The sequence below is a fragment of the Phyllostomus discolor genome, chromosome 3, assembly GCF_004126475.2.
Source record: "Phyllostomus discolor isolate MPI-MPIP mPhyDis1 chromosome 3, mPhyDis1.pri.v3, whole genome shotgun sequence".
Lineage (NCBI taxonomy): Eukaryota > Metazoa > Chordata > Mammalia > Chiroptera > Phyllostomidae > Phyllostomus > Phyllostomus discolor.
Window position 1 is genome coordinate 166,673,614 of NC_040905.2, and position 21,077 is coordinate 166,694,690.

Below are 21,077 nucleotides of genomic sequence, written 5' to 3' on the forward strand. Positions count from 1 at the left end.
CGCCAAGCAGCTTCAAGACCTGAACCCTGCCAGTTCCCAGTAAGACTGCGCTCCCAAATCCGTCCTGTATAGAATTTCTGCAGCAATGGGTCACTAGGATAAGGTCTCCGCGGTCAGGAACTTTGGTTACTGATTCACTATGTTGCCCAAGAGGGAGATCCATGCTTTGAACAAAGTGGTCTCTCCGTTTTTGTTAAACACACAAAATGTGCAAAGCTGGGCAGCTCTGAGGTCTAACCTCTGACCTTTTCACACAGCCTACAGAAGCGAGGCCCTGAGCTCAGAGCTGAACCGCGGCGCCTACGGCCCCCGGCCACCAGGTGTCGCTGCGGCGTCCCCGGGAGGGAGGGCGGAGCGGCCGCAGAACGCGGGGAGGATGTGGACGCTCGGACGACACTCGGCTGCCAGCCTCCTACCCCGCTCTGCGCTACCTCGCCTGGCCCAAATCGGAGCTGGGACCACACGGCCGGCGAAGAACATCCCACTCAGCCGCCGCGGAGAACTGCGCTCCGGGACCACCGTGGCCTGCGTGACCAGCCATGCAGTGAGTACCCACCTGGCACCGCGGGGCCGCGCGCGCGCCGACGGAGGAAGATCACGCAACCGGTGACGCTCTGCGCACGCGCGCCCGCTCCGGCTCCCGGGTGTCTGGCGAGAGGCGGCGGTCTGACAGTGTTTGTTTCTGTAAAGACTGAGAACAATGCCCAGCAGATAGTGAAGTCTAGCATGTGTTGTAGGTGTAACTGCGGTTACCTCGGCTGCTCTGACTTCTGCTTCAGAGCCAACATTTCAGACTTGTCGCCTGCGCTCTGCACCCCCTCTCAACCCCGTGCCTTCTGCGTTGGGCCTGATGATGGCTCAAGAGCCAAAACTGACAGCCTCTGACCCGTTAAGGGCAACCAGAGTAACCTTTGGAGAATGTAAATAATATCACCAACTTCTTACAGCCCTTCGGTGCCGCCCCAGGATTAAGTACAACTGAGGCCCTGTAGCCCTCGCCCCTCTCTCACCTCCCTTGCTATCTCCACTCCAGCTTTTCTCTTCCTTCACAGGCTCTGTGCTCTCGTGCACTTGGGTAGATCCCTCTGCGAGGTCCCCTTCTCTAGCTCTCCACTCACTTACCCCGCCACCCCCACCCCCGTTATTTTCTCTGTCCCTTCAGCTGGTCAGTAGGTCAGGACACTCAGCAGTTATGTATTAAAGAAATCAATAGGTCACATTGTCTCCTGCAGATCATGTTAACTAATCAGATCTGTCAGACAGCTGTCCGCAGCCTGACCTCTCTTCTGGACGGCAGCCCACTGCTGCCTCTTGCTATGTGTTGTTGCTTGGTTTTAGTCAAAAGCTAGGAGCATTACTGATGCTTTCCAGCGTCGCCTGTGCTTACAGCCTAGAACCTCCTGTGATGACGGGTTTGTTCTGTGTCTGTGTCACTAGGCCAATGCAACTAAGGAACTGACTTTAAATTTTATTTTAGTGCAATACTATACTGGACAGCACTGGCTTAGAGACTGGGAGAATTCCATGTAATACATTACAAGAAGATGAAAACATTACTAAGAAATACTCCTGGAAAACTCTAACATGGCTACTCTGTAATGTAAAAAATGGTGATGTTTAAACTTTCATTAGTGGGCTATAATATACTGAAAAATCATAATGTTCTTATTAACTTTGGCTTTTAGAGTTTGAGCCTCCATTGCCCCACCCAGATGCTGAATGTGAAAAAGCAAAATGTCTGTTTGATGAACCTGAGAACAACAGGAACTTTGGGCAACCCAGGGTAAGGAAAACACCTTCCACATCAGATCTCTCTCTCGCTCCGACATATACACAGGTGCATACACTTCTGTTATCTTTTACGGAACCTGTTTACTTCCTTAGCAGCATCACTCATAAACATCTCTCCACATCACCGGCGACCATGTTATTTTTAATGAAATAGTATTAAATTTTATGGTTGTACCATAATTTATTGAACCCATCCCCCTGTTGGTGGACATGTAGCTTGTTTCCAGAGTTTTGTTATTTTTCTCTTCGATACCTTAGTAGTTAGAGTAAGCCAAGCTTCTATAGCAAATAGGTCCAGACTGTAATGGCCCAGACCAGGCGTGGTTGTGTCCCTGGACAGTCCAGGCCTCTGTGAAATGATTCAGGGAGCAAGCCTCCCTCCACCTTCCTGTCACCTGCCAGTGCTTTACTATGCTCTGCATGGTCAAGGCCAGGTGGTCCTGTCCAGGTTCTATTCCACAGAAAGGTACAAGAGCATGGAAGGCCTGGAAGTGGCACTTTCCCCTCACATTCTAGAGGAAAGGATTGGTTCCCTGGCCCCAGCTAGCTGCAGGGGAGGCTGGGATATGTGGTCCAGCAGCTGCCCTGGAAGAGGAGGCGATGGGTTCTGGTGGAAAGCTGCCAGGCACTGCTCCGGTCTACCCTCGGCCACTGATACCTGCACGACCCCTCCTTCCACACACCACACACGCTCCTTCAGCCCCAAGGCTGCAACCACAGCCCATGTGGTCACTCATTCACCTCAAAGGCCAAGATTTCCAGGTGCCATAACGGTCCTCTCCCTCACTTCTGGGAATGGCTTCTCTAACTTACACACTCCCAAACTCCCACAAATAAACACCCATAGACCCACACTCACAGATGGGGCATGGCAAGTTAACTACTCCCACAATTTCCATTCAGAAAAGAGATGTGTCCCCGGCCTGTAGTAGCGACGGAGTTCCCCTGGGCAGCACTAGAACAACTGGCAGAGGGGCACCCTCCTCCTTGAAACCCCAGTTCTGCCCCCTGGGAGTCTCCTCCTTGTCCATTACCCGCCTTGGCCCCAGGGGAGGCAGGCAGTAGGAAGTGTGCCCTCCTTGAGGGCAGGCAGCCTTTGGAGCCCACTTCCTCTGAGAGCACTTTGGGCTTTCAAAGGCTATCATGTCTTCGAGGTTTCAGTAGGCTCTTGTAGGCCAGACTCATTTTTCTCTGATTACAGGGTCTTCTCAAAAACCTAGTAGGCTTCTAATCTCTTTACTCCCAGTCGGTCCTGTGGCCAGTGTCCACATCCAAATTTCCTCCGAGGATGGAAGCCCCAGGCTGCCTTATTTTTTGCATCCTCACCCCATGCATAGCTCGCAATGTGATTTCAGCAAGAGGATTAGATCCCTTTTTTTTTTTTTTTTGGCTTAATGAGAGGCCTGTGTTATTCAAAGCCTTACATCCTCCTTTGGCTTTTCCATCTGGGTGCAGCCTTTAACCTCCAAGTGCTTCATGTTGTTCCACCCCCCTGCAGATGTACCAGTTCACTCCTGGCTTGCTGTGTTCATGTCGCGCCAACTGAGAGCAAGGAGCCACCCATACACAGGAGCATTCTAACTGTCCCTACAACTGTGGGCTCAGTAAGCACACTGTTGGCCTTCCAGGTCATCCCAGGCAACAGGCTAACACAGGTCCTGGAGGGCACCCAGCCTCTGGGCCAGTGCTGCGGGCTGCTGCCTTCGTTAGGTTTTTGCTTTGGTGGCACCATTTCCAGCTCCTCCCTGCACAGACTCTCTGCTGCTGTCCCCTCACCCCTGCAGGTGATCCTCTAGGTTCAGTGGGGCTCCTGCATGATACCCCAAGTCCAGTTCTCTTCTTCAGGGCCTACTTCTGGCCTCCGGGAAGCATGCCTTTGCCCTGCCATGAGGAGGAGGACAGCACACTTCCACTATGGCCAAACTGGCTGCTGTCAGATCGCACCTGCCGAGCTCTTGACTTTGGACTTTATAGCTGAGTCAGGAGTATCTTATGTTTCCACACTCCTCAGGACACATGTCAGCCTCTTCTCCAGGTTCTCTACAGCACACCCAGCCAGGCCCCTCACCATCTCCTAAGCAGTCCTGAACCTTCCCCACACCTTACCCTTGAGGCAGATGATGGGCTGGGTGTTCCGTGGTTGTGTTATAGACCTTTATGTCTCATGTGAATTATCCAGCCACTGGTGCCTTACTTACACCTCCTGGAAACTCTCAGATGATGGAGTTGTCACCTACATCTTGTAACTCACACATGTATCTGCACAGAGACACAAAATCTCATACAAGGATATTTGCTAGAGTAGTATTTGTATTGTCGTAATTCACATATCATAAAGTTTACCATTTAAAATATACCATTTTGAGGTTCTGAGACTGTTCACCAGGTTGTGCAACTTTCACTACTAACTCCAGAACATTCTCATCATTCCAAGAGAAACAGAGTGCACATTAATAATCACTCCCCATCCCTCCCTTCCCCAAGCGCCTGGCAACCACTCTTCTGCTTTTTGTCTCTGTGGATTTATAGCACTTTTTCTAAATTGAAAAATAGTATATAGGAATATCTCCAACTCATAAGTGCACAGCTTGATATATTTTCAAAAACTGAACATAGCATGTAACTCAAAAATAGCTCAAGAAATAGAATGTTACCAGCCCCTAAAAGCAAGCCTCCTGCTCACTTCAAGTTATTAACCCCTCCCTGCCCCAGAGTAACTCCCATTTTGATTTCCAATAGACTGGATTAATGTAGCCTGGTGTATTACTTTGTATAAACTGTATCATTAAATATAAATATGTTTGTGTGTGGCTTCTTTCAGTCACCATCGTGTTCGTGAGCTTTTGTCTATGTTGTTAATAGGCATTTTTATTTTGCTATATGTTATTCCATTGTATGAATATACCACAATTTATCTGTTGTATTATTACATATGGGTACATTACATTGGGCAGTTTTCAGTTTGGGGCTATAGAGTACTTCTGCTATGAATATTCTAATATAGTGCATGTCTTTTGGTGAACCTAGGAATGCATTTTTTTTTCATTAAAGCATGGTTGACACACAATATGTGTCTCAGTTGTACAGCATAGTGATTCGACATTTATATACCTTACCAAATGATCACCTCCATAACTCTAATGCCCATCTATCATCCTACAGAGTTGTAACTGTACACCCTGTGCTGTACATTATGTCCCCGTAACTTACGTATTTTATAACTGGAAATTTGTATCTCTTAATTTTCTTCTCATTTTGCCCATCCCCATCCCTGCCTCTCTGGCAACCATCACATTGTTGTTATACCTATGAGTCTGTTTTTGCTAAGTATGCATCTTTTTTTTTAATTATATTTTATTGCTTATGCTATTACAGTTGTTCCAGTTTTTCCCCCTCTGCCCCTTTCACCAAACACCCCCCACTCCCTCAGACAATCCCCCATCATTGTTCATGTCTGTGGGTCATGTGTATAAGTTCTTTGGCTACTGCATTTCCTATACTGTACTTTATATCCCCTTGCTATTCTGTAACTACCTACTTGTACTTCTTAGTCCCCTCACCTCTCACCCATTCCCCCACACCTCCCCTCCCATCTGTCAACCACCAAAACACTCTCTGTATCCATGGTTCTGTCTCTGATCTTCTGTTTGCTTAGTTTGTTTTTTTAAAGATTTTATTTATTTATTTTTAGAGAAGGAAGGGAGGGAGAAAGAGAGAGAGAGAGAGAAACATCAATGTGCGGTTGCTGGGGGCTGTGGCCTGCAACCCAGGCATGTGCCCTGACTGGGAATCGAACCTGGGACACTTTGGTTCGCAGCCCGCGCTCAATCCACTGAGCTACGCCAGCCAGGGCGCTTAGTTTGTTTTTTAGACTTAATTGTTAATAGATATGTATTTATTGCCATTTTATTGTTCATAGTTTAGATCTTTTTAAATTTTTAATTAAAAAAATATTTTTATTGTTGTTCAGTTAGAATTGTCCCCATTTTTCCCTCATTTGCTCTCCCCGGAACAGCCCACGCCCCCTCTCCCACATTCAGTCCTCCCCTGCATTATTCTTGTCCATGGGTCCTTTGTACATGTTCCTTGACTTGACCCTTCCTCTCCTCTCCCCACTTACCTCTCTCCTCCTCCCCACTGGCCACTGTCAGTTTGTTCTTTATTTCCATGTCTCTGGTTCCGTTTTGCTCTCTTGTTTGTGTTGATTAGATTCCACTTATAGGTATGATCTTCTTTTTCTGAAATAAGACCCTTACACCCCCTACACCCCCCTGCCATTTGGCAACCATCAAAACCCTCTCTGTATCCATGGTTCTCTGTTCTTTCTGTTTGCTTAGTTGGTTTTTTAGATTCAGTTGTCGATAGATTTTTATTTTTTGCCATTTTATTGTTTACAGTTTTGATCTTTGTCTTTTTCTTAAATAAGTCCCTTTAACATTTCATATAATATGGTTTGGTGATAGTGAACTCCTTTAGTTTTTCTTGTCTGGAAAGCTCTTTGTCTGCCCTCTGATTTTAAATGATAGCTTGGCTGGGTAGAGCAGTCCTGGCTGTAGGTCCCTGCTTTTCATGACTTTGAATATTTCTTGCCAGTCTTTTCTAGCCTGCAAAGTTTCTTTTGGGAAATCAGCTGACAATCTTATGAGGACTCCTTTGTAAGTAACTAACTTCTTTTCTCCTGCTGCTTTTAAGATTCTCTCTTTCTCTTTAACCTTTGGCATTTTAATTATGAGTGGGCCTCTTTGCATCCATCTTGTGTGGGACTCTGTGTTTCCTGGACTTGCATGTTTATTTCCTTCCCCAAATTAGGGAAGTTTTCTTTCATTGTTTCTTCAGATAGATTTCCAATTTCTTGCTCTTTCTCCTCTCCTTTTGGCACCCCTATGATGCAAATGTTGGTTCTCTTGAAGTTGTCCCAGAAGCTGCTTATACTATCCTCATTTTTTTGGATTCTTTTTTCTTCTTGTTTTGATTGTTTTTTGTTTGTTTGTCTGTTTGTTTGTTTGTTTTTTGCTTCCTTATGTTCCATATTATTGATTTGAATCTTGGCTTTATCCACTCTCTTGTTGTTTATTTCAGTCAGTGTATCCTTCATTTCTGACTGAATCTTTTTTATGCTGCTGAGGTCCTCACTAAGTTCCTTGAGCATCCTTATAATCAGTGTTTTGAATTCTGCATTTGATAGATTGCTTATCTCCATTTCATTCAGCCGTTTTTCTGGCATTTTCATCTGTCCTTTCATTTGGGCCATGTTTCTTTGTCTCCTCATCTTGGCAACCACCCTCTGTTTGTTCTATGTATTAGGCAGAGCTGCTTTGACTCCCTGTGTTGGCAGTGTGGCCTAATGTAGTAGGTGTCCTGCAGGCACAGCCTCCCCTATCACCCAAACTGGGTATTCAAGGTGTCCCTTCATGTGGGCTGAGTACACCCTCTTCTTGTAGTTGAGCCTTTTTGTTGTTGGCAGATCAGTGGGAGGCATTTACCCAGGCCAATCAGCTGCAAGGATTGGCTGTAACCAGTGACCACCAGCCTCTATTCTCTGTGAGGATCATCTGTGCAGGGGCAGGGTGGTACTGCTCTGATGTGGTCTGTAGCTGTCCACTGGGTGTGCAGGCTCTGCGTCTGCAGATGGTGCAGGCCAAGGTCAGCTCCCACCTTTGTTTTGCTCGAGGCCACCCTGCCTTGGCTATAAAGCAATCTGAGATGGCTAGTACTTGTGCTGGGCTTGGAGATTCCCAAGCAAGGCCAAACTGTGAATCTAGGCTGCTGTTAGTGCCATGCCTGGGGCCACTTAGTAAGAGATACAGGGGCTGGGGGCTCACTGAGATGGCTGTTTCTTGTTTGAGAGGACTTAGGAAATTGTGCAGCATGAGCCAAACCATCCATTCATATGGAAAAGTCTGTTAACGGCTTGGGTGGGACAGAACCTCAGGGTATCTCCAGGATGAGGCAAACTGTGTTAGCCAGGTTTATGGAGTCTCAGATATGGCACCCACCTGCGGCTCTGTAGCTCAGTGGGGGAAGGGTTCTGAAAAGGGACAGTGGCCTTTCTGTCTGGGAGAAAGCTGTACCCTAGCTCTCGCCTTAATGCCAGACCCCTCACTTCCTCCCTATATGCCATGGTGCCTTCCTAGCTGCTGTTCCTGTGCTGGAGCTCAGAGGGAGTGAGTCTGAGGAGACGAGTCTGGGGAGACGAGTCTGTGTGTGGGTTCTTTAAGAGGAACTGCTTGGGACTCCAGAGTTTTCTTCCACCCACTGAGTCTCCACTGGTGTTTGTGTTTATAGCCAGATGTTATGGGGACTTATCAACCTGTCACTAGAACCCTGGGTGTTGAGCAGGGACTCCTCACTCCCAAGATGTCCCTCCTGAATTTTATTCACCACACGTGTGTGGGACCAGCCCATTCTGTGTCTCCACCCCTCCTAGGTCTGGATGGATGTGGTTTCTTTAATTCCATAGCTCTCAGACTTCCATTCAACATGATTTCTGATGGTTCTGAGTGATGGTTGTTCTATAATTTAGTTGTAATTTTTGATGTGGTTGTGATTGATGTGGTTGAGCTGTGTTTACCTATGTTGCCATCTTGACTGGAAGTCTGGTATGCATTTCTGTTGAGTACATCCAAGACTGGAACTGATGACTTGTGAATGTCATCAACTTTAGTAGCTACTCCCAACAGTTTTCCAGTGATTGTTCCATTTACTGGCCCATCAGCAACTAGTATCTGAAAGCTCTGGTTGCTTTACTTACTAGGCAAACTCTTGATACTATCTGTCTCTTTTACTTTAACCATCCTGGAGGTATCTCATTGTGATTTTTTAAGTTCTATTTTTCTGAAGATTAACAAGTTGTGCACCTTTTCATACATTCATTGGCCACTAGGATCTCTCTCTTTTTTTTTAATGAGGTTGTTCAAGTATTTTACCCATGTTTCTGTTGGTTTTTTTTCTTATTGATTTGTCGAGTTCTTTATATATTCTAGAAATAAGTCCTTTTCAGATGTATGTAATGCAAATATTATCCCACTTTGTGGTCTGCCAAACATAAATTTTAATAATAAAAGCAGTGGAAACCTCAACCTTCAGCTAAAGGGGATTGGTTGAGTAAATAACATGAAATATGAAAATCCATATGTGTTAATGTGGAAAAATGTTCAAGATGTATTTGTGAGAACTGTATTGTGCCTCGTTTGTTTTGCTTTTTAATTTTTTTTTATTGATTGATTTTAGAGAGAGAGAAACATCAATTTGTTGCACGTATTTATTCATTCATTGGTTGCTTCTGGTATGTGCCCTGACCAGGGATGGAACCAGAAACCGTGGCAGATTAGGACAGAGATCTAACCAACTGAGCTACTGAGCCAGGGCCAAATGTGCTTCATTTGCATATTTAAAAGAACATAAAATTTTTAGAAAGATACAGAAGAGACTGCCATCACAGTTGACTCTCAGGATGGGGGCTGCCTATTTGGGAAGAAAAGCTTATTACTTGTCTGTTAGCCCTTTTACATGATGTTTAATGTTTACCCTGTACATGTTAGCTACTTTCCATCAATTTTATAAATGTAAACAAATAAATGTGGTGTTTTGACATTAATGAAATGGAGCATTTGGTGAATGCATGTTTTGGGTGGTTTTGTTGCCCCGCAGCTCCCTTGACGAGGCCACCTACGAAAGACTGGCAGAGGAGACCCTGGACTCCTTGGCAGAGTTTTTTGAAGACCTTGCGGACAAGCCTTACACATTCGAAGACTATGATGTCTCCTTTGGGGTACCTCTTCACTTACTTCTTTTTACTGTTTCCTCCCTAAGAATTTTAGCTCACTAAAATAAAGAATTCCCCTCTCTCAGAGGTAAGCATCCAGGAGCCTGTGGTTAAGGGTGAGACCAGAAGACTAGGGTTCACGTTCCAGCCCTGCTGCACCAGGCTTGGGACCTGGGGCAGGTCACTCGGCCTCTTTGATCCTCAATTTTGCTTAAAAGTACAGATTCTCCAGCTTCACTCAGTGCCCGTGTGGATAAATGAGAACAAGACTGGGTGTATGTTTGTCTCCTCGGGCAGACGTGTGGAACACTGAACTAGACCACTAGTTCTGAGCAGGGTAGATATTGCCTGAGAAATACCCAGACAGCACTGACATGGGCCCCCCTCCTGGGAGATTCCCATACAGTAGGTCAGGGTGCATTCATAGGAAGCATATGTTTTAAAAGTCACCTGAGATTTAATGTGCATCACTGCATCCCACCCCTAGGAGTTTTTATTCAGTGGGTCTGGGGTGTGGCCCAGACAAGGCATTTGGGGTTTTCAAGTTTTAAAATCCCCTCTCCAGTTGATCCTAATAGGCAGCTTGGGTGAGAACTTCAGGGCTGGATGGAACTTGAGCCCCAGATGGTGGAAGCCAAGAGAGTGGTGGTCGGTAGCTGCCGGCCACCAGGTGGCAGACTTTAGCAAAGGCCTGCCTTTGGGTTTAGAATTACTGCTTAGGCCTTCGGGAGCAGTTCTTTTTTGCCATTGGGAGTAATCCCCTTCAGAGCTTAATCCTCTTGACAGCAATTAATTAATACCGGGAAATGTCACGAAGTTTGCATTTTGGGTTAGACCATGGAATTATTTAGGAAACCCAGCTGTCATGCTAAAGTGATAGAGATACTGTTGGATCTGGCTGTTGGGGCGCTGGATAGAGAAGGGACTGACTCCCTATGGGGAGCAGCCAGCAAAGTCTCAGAGGTGTCAAGCTTGGTTGTAAGGAGAGTGAGGGACTTGGTAAGCATAGAGGCAGCAGGGCAAGAAGGGAATGAATGCCTTCCAGGTGGTTTTAATGACTACTCTCAGCAGCAGGAAATGCAGCAGTGCCCAGGCAGGGTTTTAGAAGTGCCTGTGCAGACAGCCTCAGAGGGCAGAGCCGCCTGGGAACCGTTACAAACCGGCCTGGCCAACCCCACCATCTGTGGGGTGATTAGGGATGGGGAAGTTACCAGTCCCCTCCTCCTCTAGCTACCAAGGGCTGTTGCTGGAGAAAAACCAAGCCCTGGGCTAAACCCTGTCACACATGCAAACATTTATTAATATGTCACAAAAACAGTCACACACCCCCCTGTTCTTGTCGGATCGGTGAAGCTCCACCTTGGCCCAAGTACTTTGCATAAATGTTTCATTAGAAGCAAATGTGCCAGTATTCTAGCAGCTGGATCCTGTTGACCTCATTGAATCCAGCAACAAAAGCTTCTGCTCAGTGGCGGTCACAGGACCTTATTCAGTCCTCCCTTCTGTGTCTCTTTCAAGAGTGACTCAGCTGCTGGGCTTTCCAGATCCGGTGACTCAGTGTAACCCGCGCCTACGAGGGAAGAGGCACCTGTTTTTCCTAGCCAATCCATATACCTCGAGTATCATTCTACTCACCAGCAAAAAATTACCTCTAGCAAATTATGTGCTAATCAGGAAATCCTGTAGTGTAGGTGTAGAAATCTGAAGGAATGGAGCAGCTGCCTCTATAGTTAGAATTTCTGATTAAATACTTTGAAATGCTAACTACCTTAGTGTGTGAATTTCTGATTGGTCTTTCAGGGGTTAATGAACATATTTTACATATAAGATAAATCAGTTGAAGTACATTATAGGCAATAGAACACCCATAACACTATTGCTTGAGCTTTCTTGGAATACAGTCTCTCCCTGCTCTCAGGGTTCTGGCGGAGAAAGAAATGTTACCCTGCCCTCCTAGGTTCTTTCAGCTGGTCTAATAAATACACATAAGGCAGATTAACAAGAGGAAATAACCAAATTTAATTACATAACATGTGCATGGGAACCCCACACATATGAGCAAGTCACAGACCCCCATACATAAGAGATTCAGGGACAGACAGTTAAAGTGAGGCATGTATGGCTCTCTGAGCTAAAATGAGGCAAGGCATGTTGGAGCTTCAGAGGGGAGGAAGGTCATTGCAGGATGATAAGAGCAAATGTTTAGTAATTAGAAGTTTGCCCCGCCATATAGCTAGGTCATAAAAAGTTATTTCTGGTAATAACTTCTATTATGGTCAAGGCCCCATATGTAAATTATTTAAGGGAAAAGTAAAAGTTTCTTGGGGCCACAGGGTCAGTTGCCTTCAGTTCAAAACAATTTACATGCCAAAATGGCACATTTTGGGGTAGCCTGTTCTGAACCCCTAAATGTCCAGTTGGATGTCACCCCCTTTGTGAAGCCCTCCTGTGTGTTCCAGGCAGACACCATTGGTCCTTCCTTACCTAGTACTCTGATCATGACTCCGTGGAGCACTGGTCACCCTGTATTCTCACTGTCTGCTTACACATCAGTTCCCATGGCTAGACAGAGTTCCTTGGCAGTAGGGACACTGTTCATTCTTGGTACCCCAGTGCCTGGAGGAATGCTGCCCAGTTATAAATGTTGAGTCACTATTAAGTGAAGTGGGGCCCACGTAATTTTTCTAATACACAGTCATTGGTACTACTCAGCATTTATAGATACTTTGCTAACTTACTATTGACCAAGTAAGTTGTCTAACCCAGATACACCCAAGAATGCATTTGCTCTTTCTTTTTTTTTTTTAATGAGCATTTGCTTGCCGCCATGTTCTTCATGAACTGTATTGTTGGTGCATTACTGCTGCTAGAGCTTAGGTTTTTTAACCTTTTGAGGTCAGGAACCCCTGTAAGAATCTGACTGCTCCGACCCTCTCCTGAGAAAAATGTCACGCACACCGGTCTGCCTAGTTTCAGCGTTAGGGCTGTTTGTAGACCTGAAGACCACCTCTGGGTCTCAGATTATGGATACTTGCTTCATATTTTTTATTATTATTATTATTATTATTATTATTGCTTAAGGGTGAGATGGTGTCTGTTTTAGGAGTGTGGGAAACCACATATATTTGGTTGGCCCAAAAGTCTATTACCTTTTTTTCATAAAATAAAAGACACATTTTTCATTTTCACCAATAACTTTATGGATTTGAATATTTTGAGTTTGTCACCTATCTCCTCCTATTGGCTTCTAGTGGGTAGAGGCCAGGGGTGCTGCTAAATATCTTGCAAAGATAAGACAGCCCCACAGCAAAGATTTGGCCAGAATGTCAGCAGTACCAAGAAACTTCGCAAACCACTTTTGACACATTCAGTCAGTCACAGCACCTTCTCCATACACTGCACAAATCTTTTCTTGCATTTTCAGTTGCATTTTTACCTTTTCTTGAAGTAATAAACCATAATATGCCAAAAATGTTGCGTATCTTCTTCATCCTCAATAGTAAAATGGCTACACAAAAATTCAATTTTGATGTTTTTTAATGCACACTAATGTGACAGCTATCACAATACAATTTAACAATTGTTTCAAATGAAGTTAAAAGACAACTAACTAGGCACTACTAGAGCTATTGTACAGAAAAAAAAAGTAACTTTTTGGCCAGTGCAATACATGAAGCCCCTAACTTAATGAGCTACTGCATATATGTCTATTTCTATAAATCAGTTGTTGACAACAGAAATTGCTATTTTTTGCTTCCACCTGTGTAGTGCTAATATTGACAAGTGGGAATTAATAAACCTCAGCAGCTGTAGCCAGGGTCTGTTCTGATTGATTAGTGCCCATGACTCAGCAGCTGCTAAATGTTTTGGCTGTCTCTAATCCTCTCACCACCACCACTCACGCCCTGCATTTAAGTCTGCCCACGCTCCCAAAATAGATTCAGATTGCTGCGTGAGGAATAGCAGTGATGAGCAAACGCCCTTGTCATCTGGTCCATTATAGACTGTTCCGTAAACAGTAAGAACCCCTGGTGAACCAGTAAGGCAGCTCATTTTCTTCCTGCTCTTGCCGCTTTTCTTTGGAACCAGCTTCAAGCTCCATAGGGGAAAAAATCGAATTCCATGCAATGAACTGGAAGCGGGGATGGGGAGTGTGAGTGTGGAGAATTTCTGCCTTGCATAGCCTTGCCACCAACTTTCATACAAGTTACCACAGTACCTGATCATCATCCACTCATGAATTCAATCACAGATGGATGTATCCATCCAGCACTGTACCTGAAGAATGGCTGTGCTAGACACTGAAAATGCTAGAGTGAACAGACAACTCTCTTCTCAAGGTGCTTACAGTAATGGAGGGTACACATTTATATCACCTGTATTCCCAATGTCTCTATAATTTCCCTGTTTTTAATCAGAAAAAAGTTATTAAAAAATAATTCAACAGCATCCTTTCCATTTCCTTCCTATCAGGATGTGTTATTACTGCTACTTTCTCCATCTTTTCAATAGCTCTTTGTGTTCGTGAACCAAACACAAAATATAAGAACCATTCAGGGCCCCTTGGTTGGACAGACTCTAGAAGGCACAGAGAAAGGACGTCGTGTATCTCTGCGGGCGATGCAGGGACAGGGGACAGCGAGCGGTTCCCCTGTCCACCGGCGCCATTCAAGGGCACTTGGTGGAGTAGCTGTTTCTTTAATATCTATCCTGCGCATTCTAAAGGAACATCAGGCCTGGGGACTAAAGGGCTCCTTTGTTGAAAGGGTGTTTTCAAATTTAAATGAGCATTTATTCATATATCAAGCAAAGTTGGACCAACTGGCCTTTTGAAGAATTTTTGGCTCCTGTGGAGGAAAATAAAGCTGGAGAGGAGTGCCTGAGAAGCTTATGAGATGTGTGGGAAGGGTCCAGAAATAAAAACCCTAGTCTGGAGTGCCTGCCTTCTTACCAGCAGGGCTGAGGCTGCCGCTCAGCTCAGATAGGCAAAGCAGATGGTTTGATTACTTCCTTCTTTCCTACCTTTTTTCCTGTTTTTGGTAATGAACTTGTCCTGTCCCATGTTTGGGCCAATGTGGTACTCCAGGAAAATTGGTATCTGAGTTTTTTTAACACCCTCTAGTAATTCTGGCTGGCAGTGGGCAAACAAGGGAGCGATCAGGATGCGGGTCTTCCCGCTTGCCTGCTGTGATACCTCAGACAAGCCCCTCAGAACCGTGTGCCTCTGTTTCCTCATCTCAAGGGGGGAAGAATGGTTATTTTCGCCTCACGGAACTCAGGGGAATGAGAAGCAGTGTGAGATACACGTTGTGATTAACCGTAGTCTCATTCCGAGAGCAGTGTTCTTTCTGCAAGATCTATTTCTAAACACTAAATTAAAGACATTTCTTTATGATATATATTGTGTACTTGTATGAAGGCATAGAGTTGAGATGTAACAAAACATGAAGCAGTTATAACAGAGTGATAACGTAGTATTTTATTTTCCTCACCTGATCCCCTAGAGTGGTGTTTTAACAATTAAACTGGGTGGAGATCTAGGAACCTACGTGATCAACAAGCAGACACCAAACAAGCAAATCTGGTTGTCTTCACCATCCAGGTATGTTCCAAGGTCAAAATCTCTCATTGTTAAGCTTCTTTGAAACATGACATTACGGACCATTTAAGAACTGTCCCCTCAGATGCCAGTGTCTATGCAAATGGACCTTCCTTGATGTTTGACCCTGTCTCATTCTCAGCAGGAAAATTTACTTTGGTTATGTGATCCTTTGGCTGCTCTAAGCAGATACTGGGCTGTTAACAAGCTCTGAAGTGAAAAGTTAATAACTTTGCAGAACCCGGCCTAGACAGTTTTTCTCTATTGAATCATTGCCCTGCCTTTTAAAAAGTCACTCTTCATATTGCAGCACCTGAACAAGCTGCACTTTGTCTTCAAAGCAAGTTAAAATTTGACCTCTAGTTTGTTTTGAGCATCTCAGTTAAAGGTTAATTGAATTCCATTTGCAGAATTGGGCTGTGTTCTCTGTGGAGGTGGGAGGGAGTTTTAAGCTGCTGTTCCAGGCATTTAATCCCTCATGACTTTGCCACTGATGTGCTTTCCATCTAGTGGAAAAAAAAATTGTGTTGGAGACAGCTGTGCTGCATCCCAAGGCCTGAGAACATGCAGGGAAAGAGGGTCCTTCATCCTTCCGGCTGCTGTTGAAGTGGTTATAGGACAGTAAAAGGGAGCTGCCCACAAAGCACTCTCGGACCAGCCTTTGTGGGTCATTCACTAGCACTTCCCAAAGAGAACCCATGGACTGTGAATTGGGAAAGGCGCAAATATAACTAGACAGAGAATTATTTGAAAGCCTAATTGGGTTTGCATTTTTTTTTAAAGTTAACTTTTCCCGTACCCCAACCTTGATCTCATTTTTAGGCGGTTAATATTATACTATTTGTCAATTAAGCATTATGCCTCCTTCATTCTAGCCTCACTGGGGACTGTATTACAATTCAACAAAACAACTCCAGAAATCACTCATTTCTAGCAAGGTCCTTATTCACAAAGTGATTGCTTTTTAGACTCTGTATTTGAAGTGGAGGCATTTTACCCTGTGTGGACCAGTTCTCTTTGCCCTCAGACAGCTGCCCTAACCCTCACCGTGGCCGTGCTTGAGTGCAACACGTCCTTACCCTCCATCTCCAGGGGAACCAGTAGGAGAAACTGGGTGGATCCGCTCAAGGCCGGCCGTCAGCTTTCATCAGCTTTGCAGATTGGTGGCTTTGTGAATACCGGGCAGGGCACCAGAACCAACTGTGACAGCTCCACTAAAAGAATTCCCTGTTGTGTTTGGAGACACCCACCGGCAATATGATCCTACCACAGGCATGTGTAGAAGCATTTACTTCTGGATAATAATAAATTCCTTTTTTTAATCTAATTTATAATGGGAATCTGGAGAGAAAGTCTGCCACGGAGCCATTTTCTATCACAGATACTATGTTCTTATGAAAATTTTATTTCCCACTCTATTTTTCACATTGGTCCAAATTCATCTTTTATCAGACTGCATTTGTGAGAGTTTAGGTAAGGGGCGGTTGTTTCTTTCTCAGTTGACAACTTTTCCAGTCCTGTGGAAAGAGTGGCCTTTCCCGGCCACCTTGCCCCCCTGGGGAGGCCGTAGGACAGAATGAAGGAGTTGTCTGGATGCAACCCTGGGCGGCTGGGCCTGGAACAGTGGAGGGGCCGGGTGCTTCCTCATGCTCTGCCCGTAGCACATCACGGAGCCCAGGGCCAAGGGGACATGCTCTGGATTTGGTCTGGATTGTTAGCCTTTTTATGTGGCCCAGACAGTTTGTGTTCTGCAGTCTGTGCACGTGAAGCAAAGGCCTCCATCCTGGTTTGACCCTCTCATCTCCATTGTTAGGAAAATGTTCAGACCCCAGCATTTGGTTGATAATACAGAAATCCTTGATTTTTTTGTTTTGCTTTAAGATTTTATTTATTTGCAGAAAGAGGGGAAGGGAAGGAGAAAGAGGGAGAGAAATATTGATGTACGGGAGAAATGTCAATTGGTTGCCTCTCGCACGTGCCCAGCTGGGCACCTGGCCTGCAACTCAGGCACGTCCCTAACTATAATCGAACTGGCAACTTTTCAGTTTGCAGACCGGTGCGCAGTCCACTGAATCACACCAGCCAGGGCAAATTCTTGATGTTTTCATACGCCAGAAGATATACTCCCAAGCTTCCCTCCATCCTGGCAAACTCCTCCCATTCTTGGACTTTGGAGAATCTCTCCGTAAGCGCACAGGTGCCCCTTCTCCTGGGCTCCCATTGTCCTCTGCGCCCACCTCCTTCAAGTGCTCATTGGTTACCTCGTTGTCTGCTGGCACGGCCGCCCCTCTGCCAGGCTGAGAGGAGGTGAAACTAATGGGCAAAAGTAGTGTACAACTGAATGACAAGACGGGCCAAGCCCAACTCCACCCGTCTCCACACGGCATACCAGTCCCAGCACGAGGTGCATGCACCACTCTGGTTCCCGTGATGAGCTTGAGGTGACAGAACTAGCTCATCAGACTTGCAGGGATTTAAAGTTGAATTTTTTTAAAAAAATTTTTTTTAATGATTATAGAGGTGGTTGCCAGGGGCTGGGAGGGAGCAGGGAAGAGGAGGGAACAGGAAACTGTTCAGTGGGTACAGAGTTATCTTTTGCAGTGATGAGATGTTCTGCAGCTAGGTAGAGGTAGTGGTTGTACCAACATTATGAATATAGATAAATGATAATAATATGTGCAAGGGACAAAGCATCTCAATGGTATAAGAATGGTCATACTTCTCAAAGCACCGCTCTGATGTAGCAGGTGTCATGTATGAGTCAGGAAAAGCAACAGATCGGAGCGGTCCCCAGAGGCTCATCACTAGAGTTCAGATGTTTTGAGGTCTTGAGAATTATTCTGTGAATCATTCCAGAAGGTGAACTGTGTAACTGTTCTTAAATAGAAAGATCCTAAGACAAGGAGTCAAATATATACCTTACTGAGTATTACTTTCTGGAGTCTCACTCCAGTTGTTTGGTGGCAACGTCTGTGGATCCAGTCTTTCTCCTAAAGGGCTGTCCTCCGGACACACTGTGATGTGTGTTTTGTCTTTTGCAGTGGACCCAAGCGCTACAACTGGACTGGGAAGAACTGGGTGTACTCCCATGATGGCGTGTCCCTCCATGACCTGCTGGCCACAGAAATGACTAAAGCTTTGAAAACCAAATTGGACTTATCTTCTCTGGCCTATTCTGGAAAAGACACTTGACACCCCACCCAATTCTAAAGACACTGAAAGCTATAAAGCCAAGACCCCAGCTTCCTTCTGCAGCTGAATGTCTAGGTTGTTCCATTCCCGCTTTTGAAGACAGCTGCTTTATGTGTGACAGCTCTGGTGAGAGAATGCATCACCTCCCACTCTGTCCTTGCCTCCAGATTTTCAGTTTTCATAGTGATTTTGGATTTATTGCCTCAGTTCCTCTCTCACAGGATATCCCGTATCTTTATAATGCCTATAAACCCATACCTTTAAATATAACCTTGCAACAGAGAAAAAGAATAAGAAGGAAACATTCTGAGAGCAGAAATAAATGGGCTCACTATTCATTCTTTGAAGGACTTGCTGAAAAGCTGCATGAAGAGTGGCTGATCTCACCATTCTGTCTCAAAATGAGACTCATTAAACAGGAGCCTAAAGATGTTCCCACGCCTCTTGAAAACATAAACGCTTCTAAGCCTGTTTCTATTGAAGTGTCAATGGCAACTTGGGAATTCTCAAACTGAAGACTATTCTTTCTTTGTGCTCTGTGTCTGCCAGGGTGTGTGTAGCCTGCAAGGGGTAACTCGAACATACGGTGCTGTTTGTCCCATACATGCATATATATGTGCATACACACACATTTAAGTATGTGTATGTGTGTGCGTTTAAATCTCTTTTTTAAATGTTAGGGTCAATATAGAATCAGCTGCTGCAACATAGGTCTGAAAATGCAAAAATTCACCCAAAGACCGGGGCGGGGGCGGGGAGCCATCTCTATAAGCTCGTGGAAGCTCCTGGTGAATTGTGAAGGGTCACACAAATGGAAGAGATGTTTGTGTTAATGCAAAGAACCTTGATTTACACTTGGCTCAGCCCAAAGTGCTGTCTGTCTCAGGGCAAGTTTCACAGACTCACTGGACCTCTGTTTTCCCGTGTGTTAGGTGAAAGAGTTGAACTGGATAGAGTATAGATTCCCAGTTCAGACACTCACTACTTCTGTTAGGCAGCCTAACAGGCTAGCTTTAATTCCCTCTGGTAGATGAGGGGATGACAATGACCAGTTTTTTAAGCTATAGAATAAAATATATGGTTATTCGCACTACTTGAGTGTCCACTGAATTCATGTTCAAATAGTAGCCATCCTTTAAGGTGCCCATACTATGCTAACCAATGCTACAGACTGCTTATGTTCCCCCAAAATTCATATGTTGAACCCTAATCCCCAAAGTGGTGGTATGATAAGGTCAGGCCTTTGGGAGGTGATTCGGTTGTAAGGGGTGAGCCCTCATGAACCCCTTTGTGAAAGAAACCCCACAGAGCTCCCTCTTGCCTTCACTGGGTGAGGACCAGCTGCCCCTGAACCAGGAAGTGGGCCTTTGCCAGACACTGAATCTGCTGGGGCCATGGGTTTCGACTTCCCAGCCTCCACAACTGTGAGCAGTACATTCCTGTTCTTTACACACCGCCAGTTTGTAGTGTTCTGTTACAGCAGCCTGCACGGACCAAGTCAGCCTACTACACCACATGGCCTCATTTTAACACCCTTGGGAACATTAAAACTCATCCAAAGTTACATCCATTATTCTCTTAATAAAGAAAGATTTATTACTGACAAGTCTATGGAAATGTGTAGCAAAGAGTTTTGCAGTGGGTGAACCAAAAACATTCCATTATAGAAAAAAATTAACAATCAAACAACATATACAAATGTTCAATTGGTATTTAAAATACTTCTTTTTAGCCCTGGCTGGTGTGGCTCAGTGGCTTGAGTGCCGGCCTGTGAACCAAAGGGTCACTGGTTTGATTCCCAGTCAGGACACATGCTTGGGTTGCAGGCCAGGTCCCCAGTAGGGGGCGTGTCAGAAACAACCACACATTGATGTTTCTCTCCCTCTCTTTCTCCCACCCTTCCTCTCTCTCTAAAAATAAATAAATCTTTTAAAAAAATATTTCTTTTCAGCCCTGGCTGGCATAGCTCAGTGGATTGAGTGCGGGCTGGGAACCAAAGTGTCCCAGGTTCGATTCCCAGCCAGGGTACATTCCTGGGTTGCAGGCCAGAACCCCCAGCAACCGCACATTGAATCTTTCTCCCTCTCTCTCTCTCTCTCTCTCTCTCTCCCTCTCTCCCTTCCCTCTCTAAAAATAAACAAATAAAATCTTTAAAAAAAGATTTAAAAAAATAAAATTAAAATATTTCTTTTCTTCAGGCATAAAATTATAATCTGGCAGGAACTTTAAGTGTGGTAGGTCAGAATCAATATAAAATCGTGTGCGTGTGTGTCTTAGTCTTATTTCAGTGAAAATGTTATCGTGCCTACCTCACTTGGAATGTAGTTAACCAGTGCGCTCATTCATCTGTCTGGATACAACATAAAATGCAGGCATTTAACCAGGTTGCTTTAACATGAAAGTGGAATTTAGGGACTCAACATAAAATTTAAGAGGTATTTAATCAGGGCCCCACAATAGAAAATGGAAGTCAGGGAAGCTGTGCTCTTGATGCTTTCCTTATGGCCTAGCCTTTCCAGCCTATTTACTTTACATGCAGTTGTAACTGGTTTAATTGTTTAGTCCCTAAGGCCCTGGAAGATTCCCATTAAGGCAGTGAATGGAGTACAAGCACAAGAACGGCCACCAGGGGGGCAACTAAAAAACACTCTGACAGGCAAACTGGAAAAGCACCACAATGGGGGGCTAGTTGCCCCTATCCCCCACTCCCACTCTCGCCCTCAGACCCTG

General features: G+C 45.0%; 1 protein-coding gene across 1 annotated transcript; it reads left to right on the forward strand.

The window, feature by feature from the left end:
• The first annotated feature begins 319 nt into the window (after positions 1-319).
• Positions 320-19,951, forward strand: FXN (frataxin). The gene is made up of 5 exons (XM_028518520.2): positions 320-544; positions 1,686-1,783; positions 9,442-9,562; positions 15,061-15,158; positions 18,197-19,951. Exons 1-5 carry the CDS (start codon positions 377-379, stop codon positions 18,345-18,347), a joined length of 636 nt encoding a protein of 211 aa, XP_028374321.1. The 5' UTR covers positions 320-376; the 3' UTR covers positions 18,348-19,951.
• Positions 19,952-21,077: the final 1,126 nt, after the last annotated feature.

Excerpts from the sequence above, each read along its gene's own strand:
- FXN (XM_028518520.2), top strand. The coding sequence starts at position 377 with ATGTGGACGCTCGGACGACACTCGGCTGCCAGCCTCCTACCCCGCTCT. Across the intron at positions 9,563-15,060 it reads ACTATGATGTCTCCTTTGGG|AGTGGTGTTTTAACAATTAA; the intron begins GTACCTCTTCAC and ends CTGATCCCCTAG. Across the intron at positions 15,159-18,196 it reads TGGTTGTCTTCACCATCCAG|TGGACCCAAGCGCTACAACT; the intron begins GTATGTTCCAAG and ends TGTCTTTTGCAG.